General features: G+C 44.7%; 1 protein-coding gene across 1 annotated transcript; it reads right to left on the reverse strand.

The window, feature by feature from the left end:
- Nucleotides 1–964: 964 nt before the first annotated feature.
- Nucleotides 965–6675, reverse strand: foxi2 (forkhead box I2). The gene is made up of 2 exons (XM_073042142.1): nucleotides 6092–6675; nucleotides 965–3353 (listed from the first exon to the last, which is right to left on the reverse strand). The coding sequence occupies exons 1-2, from the start codon at nucleotides 6672–6674 to the stop codon at nucleotides 2791–2793; spliced, it is 1146 nt and encodes a 381-aa protein (XP_072898243.1). The 5' UTR covers nucleotide 6675; the 3' UTR covers nucleotides 965–2790.
- Between the last annotated feature and the right edge of the window lie 7798 nt (nucleotides 6676–14473).

Consider the following 14473-nt stretch of genomic DNA (forward strand, 5'->3'; position numbering starts at 1 on the left):
GACTGTGAAGCTCGTAAACGCAAAACGACGCATTTCATTGTATGTTTCGATGCACATGTGACAAATAAAGTTTATCTTTTACTATAGTAGAGCCCTTTCGGTCCAGAATGTTGAGCCAACTTTGTAACCTGTTCCAAGATCAATCTAAAGCTTCCCTCCCACATAGTCCTTCATTTTTTTTCATCCAAACTAACCATCTTTTTTTTGGTACAGCATTCCGGAGCGAAAGGCCTGTACTCTTGTGTTCTCATCTCATTCTGCCTAAGAGACTTCATAATTACTTCATGTTTAAATTTCTCAACTTTATAAAAACGTCGTGAATCAATATGCTGCCACGATCTCGTTAACATGGTCGTCGCCTGTTTTTTTTAATCGCCCCGTCATTTACGTTTTAGCATGTTAATAGGGCTCAAATAGCTGAGAGACCTGTTCAGACCATCACTACACAGTTGTGCGTAAAAATAGTAATTGTCTACAAAGATGTTTCTTTAAGTCGTTTGAAAATTCTTAACAACGCAATGTAGATTTGAGTCGGACTAATATAATGATGAATCACCTGTACACCTTTATTACAACGTCTTTTGAAATTTTAACACACTTTCAGTTTGCCAGTGGTAAACATTCTAAAACTGCACCAATTAATTTACAAAACTTTTTTAAAAAGATATAAATATAACTACAACTTTCAGGTTATAATTTACACAGTATAAACAATGAACGATTTACACTTCTTTCAGTGAGACTCCGCAGTACTTTCCTTGTCAGACACGCTAATGAACACTTTGCTCCTCAACTGTATGCACTGTCGAGGGAAGGATGCTTAAACATGAAACAGAAATAATCGGACAACCTAACAGAACAGGAACAGGAAAGATTTACAGACTGAAACTGGAATTAGATTTTAGTTGTGTTCTCCGCCCCCCCCCCCCCCCCCCCCCCCCCCGTGGGCCAAATAAATGCTGAACTCAAATGCTGACTAACTTCCAAACGTTTTACGTTTCAAAACAGCACACGGTATGATTTGCCCAAACAGGTTGTGATACAACACTTACTGTAACTGTCTCACTCTCGTTAAATTGCTAACCCACTCATGTCAGTGAGACTGTCCAGAACTAACAGTGGTGCAAGTTTAACCGTTCCTTCCAGGAGGCATATGTAAAAAATACAATCTGGGAAAATGTTCGTTCAATCGGCGTAACAGGAAGAGCTGGCGGCAGAAATTACACCGATTCAGGTTTAGTATAATTTATTCTTGCAGAAACATAACTCCAGTAAACATCCCATGCACCATCAATCTATAGGCCAGTGACTTGGGCTACATTATTATTATTGTGACCGTTGGTTTACTGCCATGGTAATTATCCACCTTGTAATGTGTGTGACTGTGATTTGCACAGTGGCCCCTGAGGAAAGCCGTTTTGTTTGGCTGTATTCATGTGTGTTGTTGCCTGACAATTGACATGAAGTTGACCTGAACTTTGTCACCAAAATCTGCATTCAGATTCTCAATGTAAAACATGCTCACACACAGGTTATAGAAGGTGAGTGCATACTCGGAGCAGAAGTTGTTTGTTATATAACACCTCTTCAGTCTCGACCTAATGCTGGCTGTGGATTGTCAGGAACCCTTCATGATATAAAAGTGGGCAGCTGGAAGTGTCTCCAAATTAAACCAAAAACAAAATGCAGAAACTGCACGATAAAAAGTGCCAGAAATCTCAGTGAGTTGTGGTCTGCAGGATGGGGACTGGGCAAGTGGGGAAAGGATGGCAGGAATAAAATTGAGACAAAGTGGAGGTGGAGGAGGAGTGGGTGTAAATGGAGAGAGAGAAGATGGGAACACTGGACAAAGAGGAAGTGAGAATGGGGATTGAGAGGAAGCATAAAAATGAGCTGGAAATCTTCAGCGACACATTCAAATTAGAACCTCAAAATAGAATGGAGGTGAGGAGGAACTTCTTTAGGCAGAGTGGTGAATCTGTGAAATTCATTGCCACAGGCAGCTGTGGTGGCCAAGTCTTTATGTATATTTAAGGCAGATGCTGATAGATTCTTGATTGGTCAGGGCTACAGGGGAAGGCAGGAGATCAGGGCACAGAGGAAAAATGATCAAGTGTGGAGCTGACTAGATGGGCCAAATTCTGCTGCTGTACCTTTTGGTCTGAAAATCCTGGAGGAGCTCAGCAAGTCAGGCAGCATCTATGGAGGTGAATTAACTGAAAAGGGCACCATCACAGTGTAGTGGTTAGTGTTACAGCTCTGGGGTTCAGAGTTCAGAGTCCAATTCTTGCATCCTCTGTAAGAAGTTTGTACGTTCTCCCTGTGAGCTGCCTATGTTTACTCCAGCTGCTCTGGTTTCCTCCCACAGTCCAAAGACTTACCATTTGTAAGTTAATTGGTTATTTTAAATTATCCTGTGATTAGGCTAGGGTTTAATAGGCTGCTTGCTGGGTAGAGTAGCTTGAAGGTCCAGTTAGGTGCTGTATTTCTAAATTTTAAAAAAACAAACACAAATGGATGCTGCCCTGAAATGTCAACTGTTTACTCTCCTCCATAGACGCTGCCCGACTTGCTGAGTTCCTTCAGCAGTTTATATGTGAGGTGCTGAGGAAATCAGCCTGGAGTGAGAGTGAGGATTGAGAAGGTGGAGATGGCAAGGAGATGAAGTGGCAGTGGAAAGAGAAAGGGGGAAGACAGAGAGAATAGGGACTGGAGATGGGGAGAGTGATCTGAAGGCAGTAAGGAAGTGTAACTAGGGGTGGGGGGTAACTCTCTTGGGACCTGGGGATTTCAGGTATCAGTGCCTTCCCGGGGATAGATCAGACTGTCGACGCTGAAGTTGTTGTAGAAGTGGCTGCCGAATTGGTTTGCCTGTCCCCCGGTGAAGGAGCTATAATAACCTGAGCGGGTTAAGTGGCAAGTGTCCGTGACATCGCCCACTTCCTGCGAGGGCAGACAGCTGTTGGACGAGAAGGACCCGAGTGCCGTCACGTTTCTCTGGGGCAAGTCGCTGGCCAGTCCCATCGACATCTGTCTAGTGAGCGCCCCGCTGCTCATCGATGTCATGCTGTTGAAGAACCCGTTCAGACACGGGCTGGTCGACGGGGTTGACGGCTTTTGGTCCTCGGAGGAGCCCCGGGAGTGATCCAGGTCCGACGAGGTGGCTTCAAGCAACAGGGACGGGCTCTCTGGGATTTTCATTCCGGGTGCCGCAGCGGCGTCTTGACCCTTACCGGCGAGCGAGCCGCCGATCCCCGAATTAGGATCAGTCCTCCGTTTTCTCTTCCTGCGGAAGTTGCCATTGTCGAACATTTTCTCGCAGTTGGGGTCCAGGGTCCAGTAGTTTCCCTTCCCTGTTGGGAGTAAATGAATCTCAGTTTACCGATTTCTTGTAAAACAGACAGGTAATTCCAATACAAAACACGAATCTGCGGGGAGAATCAGCCTAGGTGGGAGGAAAGGAATTGTTGTCTACCTCAGGACTGCGGAGGTACTGCTTCAGCCGCAGAGTTCCTCCAGCAGATTGTCGCTCCGAATTCCCGCAGCCACAGTCTCCTGTATCACAACAACAGCTCGATTCAGATCAAGGCAGCCATGGCAAAAGTCTCAAGAGACTGGGCTCGATTCCGTATTACCTTAGCATATTTTCATAGTGAGCCGTAACAGTGCACGGTTAAGGAGGACGTGCGGGGCTGTGGTGGTGAAGTGGGACAAGATTAACGCGCCGCCTGCCATAAACACCACAGTGAGAGCCGTAGAGGCTTCAGGTGTTAGAACGACGCGCAAAAAAAGCTGGAGGAGCTGAGCGAGTCAGGTAGCGTTTCTAGAGGGACCGTCCGTTTCCCCCCATAGATGCTGCCCACCGCCGGTTTTTTGTGTGCTCCTTAGCTGGACGAGCCCGTCCACACCTCTGGTCGGCTGCTTGGGAAATCTTAATTCCGCCCTAATTCCTAATTAAAAGATTAATTTCTAATCTTTTCCCATAACGTTACAGGTCGGGTCGTTTTTCTCTCCACTTTATTATTGTTGATTTAATTTAATTTAATTTTATACAACTTAATTTAAATCATAATAATTTACTATGTATATTATTGTCATTTTAGTATACAGTACTTTGTCTTGTACTGTACTGCTACAGCAAAACTAATTTCACAACGTAATATGATACCTGGTTCTGATTCAATTATTACCCCATTCACAGCTTTGAAGGTGATGTTAAAGGCACAGATAACTGTGCCTTTAATCTCTTCGGCAGTTATAGATGTTGTAGGATCTCCTGTCCAATTGTCATGAATTTGTCCTTGCACTACGGCACCGGTTACAGCGGAAGAACAGAGCAAAGGTTTTGTGGTGGTGGTTGGGGGGGGGGGGGGGGCTGCCGGGAGGAGACCAATTTACTCGGAATGTTTCAACCGCGTGCCCTTTCGGGATAACCCCTTCATCCCTGCAGTTCACCAAACCATTAAACGGAAGGTGCTTACCAACAGGTATCCGTATCCAAACTCTGCTCCACTTAAAACACTGATTTGTCTTAGTTACACCGACGCTGAAGCGCTACGGTCCGAGAAAAGGTGAAGTTTAACCATGACTAGGGGAGCTGGTTAATCTATCATCAACTAATACTATGACAAGTTAGTGTAGGTTTGAAATTCTTTAACACCGGCGAAGAGGTTTCCAAATTTCTGTGCGCGCACACACACACACACACACACACACACACACACACACACACACACACACACACACACACACACACACACACACACACACACACACACACACACACACACACACAAAAGCGTTCGTCTCTATTCTCCAAATCGAATGAGAGGAAATCCTATCGCATTGAAAGAGCTATGGCTGCCTTATGGGGCGTACCAAGGTAGTTGACTCCCTTGCCTAGGATATCACTGTCTCAAACGAAAGAACAAACTGCTGGAGGAACACTGCCAGGTGAAGGGTCTCGATCTAAAAAGTCCTTCGTCCATCACCCTCCCCAGATGCTGCCTGACCCCCAGAGTCCCTCAGTTTGTTTCCTTTTGCTACCGATTCTGGCGATGACATATTCCCGGACTGCACGTCACCTTCTCAAAATTATGAACTGGCCATCCAGAAAAAGGGAGCTCCGGAATAATCGCGTCTGATTTTGGTGACTCTATCGTTAGATTTAGCTAAGACAGCTGATTTTGAAATTCAAAGCGGATCGGATACGAGATCAGTACAAAAAATGTGCGCCGTAGGAAAAGATGGGGCAGTCATCGAAAGGGTCTAAATGGTCTGTTCCTGATTGCATTTCATATGGCTACTATCAGCAAAGATGGACAAGGGAAAATAATGAAGGTTGAGATTTGACATAAAAGAAGCCCCGATCCTTTTCGTGAACTGGATACATCGGGAGAGTGTTTCCACCAAAGTGGGCGAGCATAACCAGAGGCCGCCGGAGAAATCAAGGTGGAATTAAGGGGAGGGGGGACTTCATCACCCACAATTTGGGGAGAATGCGAAATAGGGAGCAGTTCATGCATTTGGAGGGAAACAGGACAAACACATGGGAGAGAATGGAGAAGGGGTCGATAATGATTCAGATGAGCAAGGGCGGGGAAAGATTTCAATCAAGAGCCAATACTGGCGCGAAAACAGAAAATGCTGGTCGATCAGAATCTGAGAAGAGAGAAACAGAACTAACTTTCCAGATCCTTGGAACTCAAACATTATCTCTGTCTCTCTTACCACCAATGGTGCCAATTTTATTAATACTACGAAAAATACTTGTTTCCAGTATTTTCGGGAATTATTTTTGTTTCAGATTTCCAGCATCTGCAGGTCTTTTGACAAATGCTGGAAGGAATTGGTTGGGCCGAGCGGCCATACCGGGTACAGACCTCTGCCAGGCAATAAAACACTTACCTGGAGGCCCAGCGGCCTGCGGATACTAGAATCTGGAGCAATAAAACAAAGTGCGGGGAGAACACGGCGGGTCAGGCAGCATCTGTAGAGGGAAATGGACACTCGACATTTGGGTCCAGACCCTTCACGTGGACCGAACAAGTAGAGGGCAGATCGCCACTTTAAGGAGAAATGGGGCACTTACCTGGGTCGTCCTCGTCTCTCGGCACCTTTTTGAAGCAGTCGTTCAGGGACAGGTTGTGTCGGATGGAGTTCTGCCAACCAGCCTTGCTCTTCTTGTAGAACGGGAAGTTCTCGGCCACGTACTGGTAGATTTGGCTCAGGGTCAGCTTCTTCTCGGGAGCGTTCTGGATGGCCATGGCGATGAGCGCTGAGTATGAGTATGGCGGCCTGACCAGCTTGAGGAGCTCCTCTTGGCTGGTGAGAGAGAGCCAGCTCAGGTCGGTGCCGGCGAAGCCAGGCGAGCCGGGCAAGAACTGTTTTTGCGTCCCGTAGGCAGGAGGCACGAAGGAGCCGGAACTGCTTCCGTGCAGGTAATGCGGAGAGCTGTTGGTCCCGGGCCCGTTGATCCAGAGATACGGGTTGCTGGGTCCGTGGTAGTCCCCGAGAGCGTAGCCTGGCGCTCTCTGCGAGCTGTGCAGGTTCGGCTGGCGGTACATGTTGTAGTTGTCACAGTAGACTGCCATTTCGGAGACTTGCTGCGCGCTTTTGGCGCTGTGGTGGACTGAGGTTGAATGCTGGCGGTCAGTCAGGCCGGCAGAGCTCATAATCCACCGGCCAAAACCCGGGGGAGGGAGGGGAGCAGGGGTGGGTGGGTGGGTGGGGGGAGAGCCCCCTTTGCAGCTTCCTGCGGCGACAGGTGCGAAGAACTGCCAAGGGGTTGCGTTATTTATACACCGTATCTCAACATCGCACCGCCCGGGGCCCAGGGGCAAGTCAATAGAAGTTGGCTCCTACCCCTCCTTCTGAGTCACCTCCCTCCTCTCACTCTCAGCCTTCGTCAGCCTGTTGGGAAGTCCGCCGGGGAAAGAAGGGGAGGTTTCGGCAGAGGAACAATAGTGACAGCCCGCCAATCAGGCGCCAGAGGAAAGGAGGTCCCATTCATTTCCCTCCCGCTCCTCTGTAGAACTGTGCGGGCCTCTCCAACGAATGGAGACGAATACAACTATATAAGCTATCTTGTCTACTTATATTTATTGTGTTTTTATTATTATGCATTATTTATCTAATTGCGTTTTTTGCGCTGAATCGAATCCGGAGTAACAATTATTTCGTTCTTCTTTACACGTGTGTACTGGAAATGACATTTAAATAATCTTGAACTCCCAACTCTGCTAGAGTTCACTTAACTTCTCCTAAATTCGCCGTTACCATGCATTTGAAAATAAAACCGTTAACAATCAATTGATTAAGTATCCAGCCGGGAAGCTGCCTCATAATTTATTTTAGCGAAAGCCTTGATTTGGACACATGGAGTCGGGAACCGACCGACATTCACCCATTTCTCTGAGGACTGCTCACGGAGGTCTGTACACCTTCAACGGAACACCCTGGGAGTTTATGAGCGCTTAGCAGGGGTCCTAAAACTGCGCTTCTTTAATCGACAATTTCAATTAAGCCCCGCTCTTTTTTTTTGGAGGGGGGGGGGATTTCCAGCAGTCGCTCCAACCCCCACTAAACTTCTCAACTTTATCTGCGGGACTTGGAGTATGTCCGGTGCCCAGATACCCTCCCTCAGAGCGAACACACACTGCCTGTCAATTTGCAGTACCGTCGTGAGTGAAATATTCAGCGGCTGAACGGTGCCATTGATCGCGATTTGATTTGAGCGAGAAAAAAGCCGGTTATATTTCGATGGCCCTTGTGCGAGCGATTGCCAGACCGGATTTGGCACCGAGTCACGCAAAGAGAATAATAATACATATACTGGGGGAAGTCAGCAGGTCAGGCAGCATTTATGGAGCCGAGGTTTCGGGCCGAGGCCCTCATTAGCATCTTGGTGAACTATTATGGATTTCCAGCGTCTGCAGAATCTCTTGTGTTTATCAACAGTATGGAGCTTCTCGAACGAAACTATTCAGCAAAATAGACACGCGTTGATGAGACATTTGAAGTGTGGGGAAGTGGATATACAGGAAAGTTACTCGGACATCTGGGGCAAAATGTTCTTGTTTTAAAATACAGTCACCTGCTACGAGCATTTCGATGAGGTTTGGGTGTGTGTGTGTGTGTGTGGGGGGGGGGGGGGGGGTTTAGGACCTTCCCCGGACTCAGCATTCGGCCACACGTTGCGCCGCAGGTGTGTGATGCAACCCTGGTTAGATTTTCTTTATTGAGCTCGTTTTGAACTCCATACGAATTATGCGACCATGCAGACTCGGTGAAAAGAAGACAAACGACAGGCAATTGGTGTCAGCTCCCCGTCGCCTGATCTCACAATATCCAAAAGCTTGCTTTCAACAAGAAATCATTCTCAGCCAGCGGCGTTGCGTCCATGTTACATTCTGTTTGTACTTCAATGCCCAGCAGTGTGAGGGAACTGATATGGACTTAAAGTTAAACTTGTTTTTGAGAATATTTGTGAAAAAAAAACTACAAGCGTTGATTAAAGTAGTTCTGCCAATACAATACCAACACAACCTGACCTGTTGTACCTGCCGACAGGCGCTCCTGGAGTGTAACAACTCCCGCTTATCAGCGCTTTACAAGAGCATCTCGCACTGCCAATCCGCAGACAATCCCCCGATACAATCGCACCATTCGATAACATTTATACTACCGTATCTGTATTTATGTATTAATGTATTTTTGCTAGTTAATTTCCCTGGACCCAGTTACTTATTGACGATTCATTGATGTTGTGTCTTTTGTGTTTGTTGTACTTACTGTGAATATCCGCTAGAAGATGAATCTCGGGGTTGTATATGGTGACATATATGTACTGTACATAGAAAATAAATTTACCTTTAACTTTAGTAATCTGTAAAACGCGTTCGTTCCCGTTTTGCCCCCTCTCTAGCGTTGGCCGTGAGCGTGGGGGAAATGCAAGAGGTCAATTGCAGAAGGATTTGATACAGTTAGAGCGTTGTTCACTGGCTTTTAATCGGATGTGTTGGTGAATTGCAGAGAGGATTGGTCCGTGGTGATGTGTTGGTTTCCCTGGAGCGGTCCGCCTACCTTGTTTTTAACTGTGAGGATATTTTCGTCCAAAATTAAAGCGAAATGTAAAAACGAAGAGAAATCGCTAAAGATGAAATCAAATGATGGAGTTAACGAACGCGCTTGTAAAACTAGACTTGTTTTCTTTGCAAAGCAACACACTAAATCATCCTGTGACTAGGTTAGGGTTAAATCGGGGTTTGCAGGGCGGCGCGGCCCGAAGGGTCTATTCCGCCTGTATCACAATAAATAATAAAAACATTAATAAAGCAGGCCGGGTAGCATTTCGTGGAAATGAATAAACAGTCGACATTTTCATAGATGCTGACTGATTTGCTGAGTTCTTCCAGCATTTTGTGTGTGTTGCTCTGGATTTCCAGCATCTGCAGAATCGCCGTGTTTAGTATTTGTTTTCTGCAGTTCGTTTCAATACCTGCGAATGAATTAGTCACAGTGTGTGTGTGTGTGTGTGTGTGTGTGTGTGTGTGTGTGTGTGTGTGTGTGTGTGTGTGTGTGTGTGTGTGTGTGTGTGTGTGTGTGTGTGTTAATAACTCCGTGGGACGTTTCAAGAGAGTTCGAGAGATTACTGATCTCAGATACCGGCGCACCTGGTAACAGACTGCATTAGAACTGACAAGATCCCAAGAAATAAATCAGATGAAATCGCGGCTCTCTGTCTCCCGGCGCCCTTCTCACTTCCACACTCACTGGGACAGATATGCAGTTCAACAGGTTGGGAGAATAAGACTGACATTAGCATACCAAGTGATTACCACTGATGGTAATAAATCGTAGAGAGGGGACGACATTCGCGAGGTGGTATTTTCCAAAGGGATCTGTTTTGTTTGAAAAGCAACACTGAACGCATTTGGGTATTTTGGCTCAAATAAATAATTAAATTTTTATCCTCAAACAGAATCTTCCGCCTAGATAATATAAAATAATAATATTTTATAAATAATTCATTGTATAAACGTGGCCTTAGTTCACTGCTTGAATTTGTAGCAAATTTAGTCATTACTAGTCGGTATTAAGTAACAGCTAGGAGAGAAGGTAATTTTTATGAAGTGCTTTTGGGCGCTTCTCAGAGGCGCTTATGACACAAATTCTTTCGTTGAATACTGTGGACACTGGTTTCTTTGCAAAGTACCGTGACCGAATCTGGGATCCGAAACCGCGGCCGAGATCGTCAAACTCAAACAACTGCAAGTATCAAACTGTTGAAAAATCAAGGCTAAATCTGCTTTCGATTCGCTCTGATGTCAACGAAACCGGATCGGTGTAACAATATCAACGACATTCTTTCATGTGAACGGTGGTTCAGTAAAACCAACACAATGCACCGGTGACAAGGTGGAGTGGGCCGAATCTCTGAAATATCTGGGAATGTCCCGATCAAATCTAAACTCGGTGAACCTTCTCCCTCGCCACTCGCTTCTTACGGGATTGTTTAATGTCATTTCCAGTACAAAAGCGTGAAGGAGAACGAAATAATTTTAACGAATTATAAACTAATTCATAAAATTGCAGATACGCACATTATAGATTTGGACATTGCTTTGAAAGTTTCCCAGAACCCTTTCCCGCTCTACTTTGACTCCGGTACTTAGTGATCCTACCGAACCACAAGTCTGCGCCCCGCCCCGGTATCACTAACGTACCCTCGTTTCCAAGCAACGTCTTATTTGATCTCTTTAATGCTCGGGGGCACCCTTTCAGTCAGAAGAAGGATCATATTTTGCGCAAGGACTCATTCTAGGCTTTTGGGTATCCTGTACTCCCTCGCAAATGCGATGAAAAATGTACCCTCATCCCTAAACCCCATTTAGCAGTCGATTGATTGCTGGTGACACTGGCCAGCTACAGGCCGCTTCCAACTCCAGAGAAAACCGTTTCAGAGGCCCAAATCGTCCCGAAACCAATATATACGGATGCCGAGCTTTCTCCTTACTGCACCTTTTTTGCAGTCAGAAATGAATAATACGCGTTGAATACATAATCACTTTTAAATATGTAGGATTAAAGATGATTGTTAGACTGTCTTCAATTGATATAAAAGGAAATAATCCTCCCGTCACTGTGCAAGTCAGTCAATGCGCGTCCACGAGCTGCTTCATGGAATATTAATAACAAATCGACAGCAAGCGTACACTGCTGCCGCTTCCACACCATCAAAAGTTGCAAACTTTGGGAAAAGGTTTGCTTGTCCCAAAATGAACACGGAATTCCAGAAAAAAAATATATTCAACACTGTCTTATTTTGCGCAGCTTTTTAAAAGTCTTTTTTAAAAGAAAATTATGCGTAAGTTCCGTTCTGCGCATTGTCTGAACATAATTACCTACGAAACTACTGCTGCAAGTTTTTCATTGTACCTGTTGTGCACATGACAACAAACTCGACATGATATTCTGGGAGGGAATATTAACGGATTTTTAAAGAACCATGTCATCACTGAAGACGTTGGTATTTTGTTTCCCAGCAAATCGCTGACTGTGTTGGACTTTGACATAAATGACACATTCTGCTGTATGTTTCAGTATACATGCGACAAATAAAGCTAATGTCTTTTTATCTCTTTTATGATTTCGGCTGCACACATCTAGGGAATTGGAGAACATCCCTTCATACCCTTGACTTGTGCCTTGTAGACAATGGAAAGATTTTTGTGTGTCAAGAGTGAGTTATTCACTGCAAGATACCCAGCCCCTGACCTGTTCTTGCAGCCTCTGTGTTTACCTGGTGGTCCCTGTTGAGTCTGGCTTATGTCTATATCTGAGGTGTTTGATGGTGGGGATGCAAAAATTGAAATGGCATTAAAATATTTTCTCTTTAGAAACTGTTTCCCACTATCTGGAATTTTTACTTCTTTCCTGAATGTTGTCTAGGTTGTGTTGCAGGCATGAACTACTCCACCTGCTGAGAAGTTGGAAATGGAATTGGATATTGTGCAGACATCAGCAAACATTCCAATTTTGACTTTGACTTTGACTCCCACTTGTGCTAGAAGTAATTGGAGTTGGTTTAATACTGTCACAAGGACCAAGGTACAGTGAAAATCTTTTTGTGGATACAGTCTATACAGATCAGATCATTACACAAGGTGAAAAAATAATTTTATTATAATAACTTTATAATTTTAAGGTGATTGGAGGGAAGTATAGGGGGATGTTAGAGGTAAGTTTTTTACGCAGAGAATGGTAAGTGCATGGAATGCCCTGCTGACGAGGTTGTTAGAGGCAGCGATATTAGGGAGATTTAAGAACATCTTAGATAGCTACATGGATGATAGGAAAATAGAGGGCTATGTGGGAGGGAGGGGTTAAACTGATCTTAGAATAGGTTAAAAAGTCGACACATCGTGGGCTGAAGGACCTATAATGTTCTATGTTCTAATAACAAAATGCAGAATAAATTGCAGTAGCTACAGGGAAAGTGCAGAGTAGATAGACAAGGTCACTGATGTAGGAGCTGAAGATGGTTAGGCATAGGACATGTCATTGGGGAACTCCTGCAGTGATGTCCTGGGGCTTGATAATTGCCTTCCAACAATCATCCTCCATGTAAAACACAATTCTGTTCATTGAAGTGTCTTCCTTTGGCCCCATTACCTTCAGTTTTAACAACTTGATTCAATATTTTGTCAAGGACAGGCACTCTCATCTCTGCCTCTGCAATTCACTGTTTCAGGCTTTATTTTCACAATGGCAATGATGAGGTCTGGAGCCAACCTAGATAATGGTTATTTGTATACATGCCCCACTGTTGATGGCATATTTTAAACGTTAAATTTTTACCCCCATCAACCATTTCTTATGGAACTCATTCTATATACACAATACCCTCTGTGTGAAAAAGTTGTCCCTTGGGTCCTTTTTAACCTTAAACATGCCCTTTACTTTCCAGGAAAATATACTCTACTAATTCCCTTCATGATTTTATAAACCTCAAACATGCTTACGTGCTGTTGACATCATTAAAGATAGGACATTCATGGAGGTTGCTCTACCTTTCCATCATCATTCACAACTAGAGTTTAAACTAGAATTGTTGGGGGTGGGAACTGAACTGAAGAGACTGGGGAAGACGCAGATGGCTCACAAATAGAGAAAGCTTGGGGACAGTGTGTGAGGGAGGATAGGCAGGTGATAGAGAAGGGACGCACTCAGACCGACGGTTTGAGATGTGTCTATTTTAACTCAAGGAGTATTGTGAACAAAGCGGATGAGCTTAGAGTATGGATCAGTACTTGGAGCTATGATGTGGTGTCCACTACAGAGACTTGGACGGCACAGGGACAAGAATGGTTACTTCAAGTGCCGGGTTTTAGATGTTTCAGAAAGGATAGGGAGGGAGGCAAAAGAGGTGGGGGCGTGGCACTGTTGATCAGAGATAGGGCCACGGCTGCAGAAAAGGTGGACATCATGGAGGGATTGTCTACAGAGTCTCTGTGGGTGGAAGTTAGGAACAGGAAGGGGTCAATAACTCTACTGGGTGTTTTTTATAGACCACCCAATAGTTACAGGGATACCGAGGAGCAGATAGGGAAACAGATCCTGAAAAGGTGTAATAATAACAGAGTTGTTGTGATGGGAGATATTTAATTTCCCAAATATCGATTGGAATCTCCCTAGAGTGAGGGGTTTAGATGGGTTGGAGATGGTTAGCTGTGTTCAGGAAGGTTTCTTGACGCAATATGTAGATAAGCCTACAAGAGGAGAGACTGTACTTGATTTGGTATTGGAAAATGAACCTGGTCAGGTGTCAGATCTCTCAGTGGGAGAGCGTTTTGGAAATAGTGATTATAATTCTACCTCCTTTACAATAGCATTGGAGAGAGATAGGAGCAGACAAGTTAGAAAAGTATTTAATTGGAGTAAGAGGAGTTATAAGGCTATCAGACAGGAAATTGGAAGCTTAAATTGCGAACAGATGTTCTCAGGGAAAAGTATGGAAGAAGTGTGGCAAATGTTCAGAGGATATTTGTATGGAGTTCTGCACAGGTGCGTTCCAATGAGACAGGGAAATTGTGGTAGGGTACAGGAACCGTGGTGTACAAAGGCTGTAATAAATCTAGTCAAGAAAAAAAGAAAAGCTTACAAAAGGTTCAGAGAGCTAGGTAATGTTAGAGATCTAGAAGATTATAAGGCTAACAGGAAGGAGCTTTGAAAGGAAATTAGGAGAGCCAGAAGTGGCCATGAGAAGGCCTTGGCAGGCAGGATTATGGAAAACCCCAAGGCATTCTACAAATATGTGAAGAGCAAGAGGATAAGACATGAAAGAATAGGACCTATCAAGTGTGACAGTGGGAAAGTGTCTATGGAACCGGAGGAAATAGCAGAGGTATCTAATGAATACCTTACTTCAGTATTCAATATGGAAAAGGATCTTGGTGATTGTAGTGCTGAC

Source organism: Hemitrygon akajei, chromosome 4 (genome assembly GCF_048418815.1).
Source record: "Hemitrygon akajei chromosome 4, sHemAka1.3, whole genome shotgun sequence".
In the NCBI taxonomy this organism is placed as follows: Eukaryota; Metazoa; Chordata; class Chondrichthyes; order Myliobatiformes; family Dasyatidae; genus Hemitrygon; species Hemitrygon akajei.

Coding starts and splice junctions, on each gene's coding strand:
- foxi2 (XM_073042142.1), bottom strand. CDS start 6,674: ATGAGCTCTGCCGGCCTGACTGACCGCCAGCATTCAACCTCAGTCCAC. Junction 3,354..6,091: donor GAGAGACGAGGACGACCCAG/GTAAGTGCCCCA, acceptor TACTCCCAACAG/GGAAGGGAAACTACTGGACC.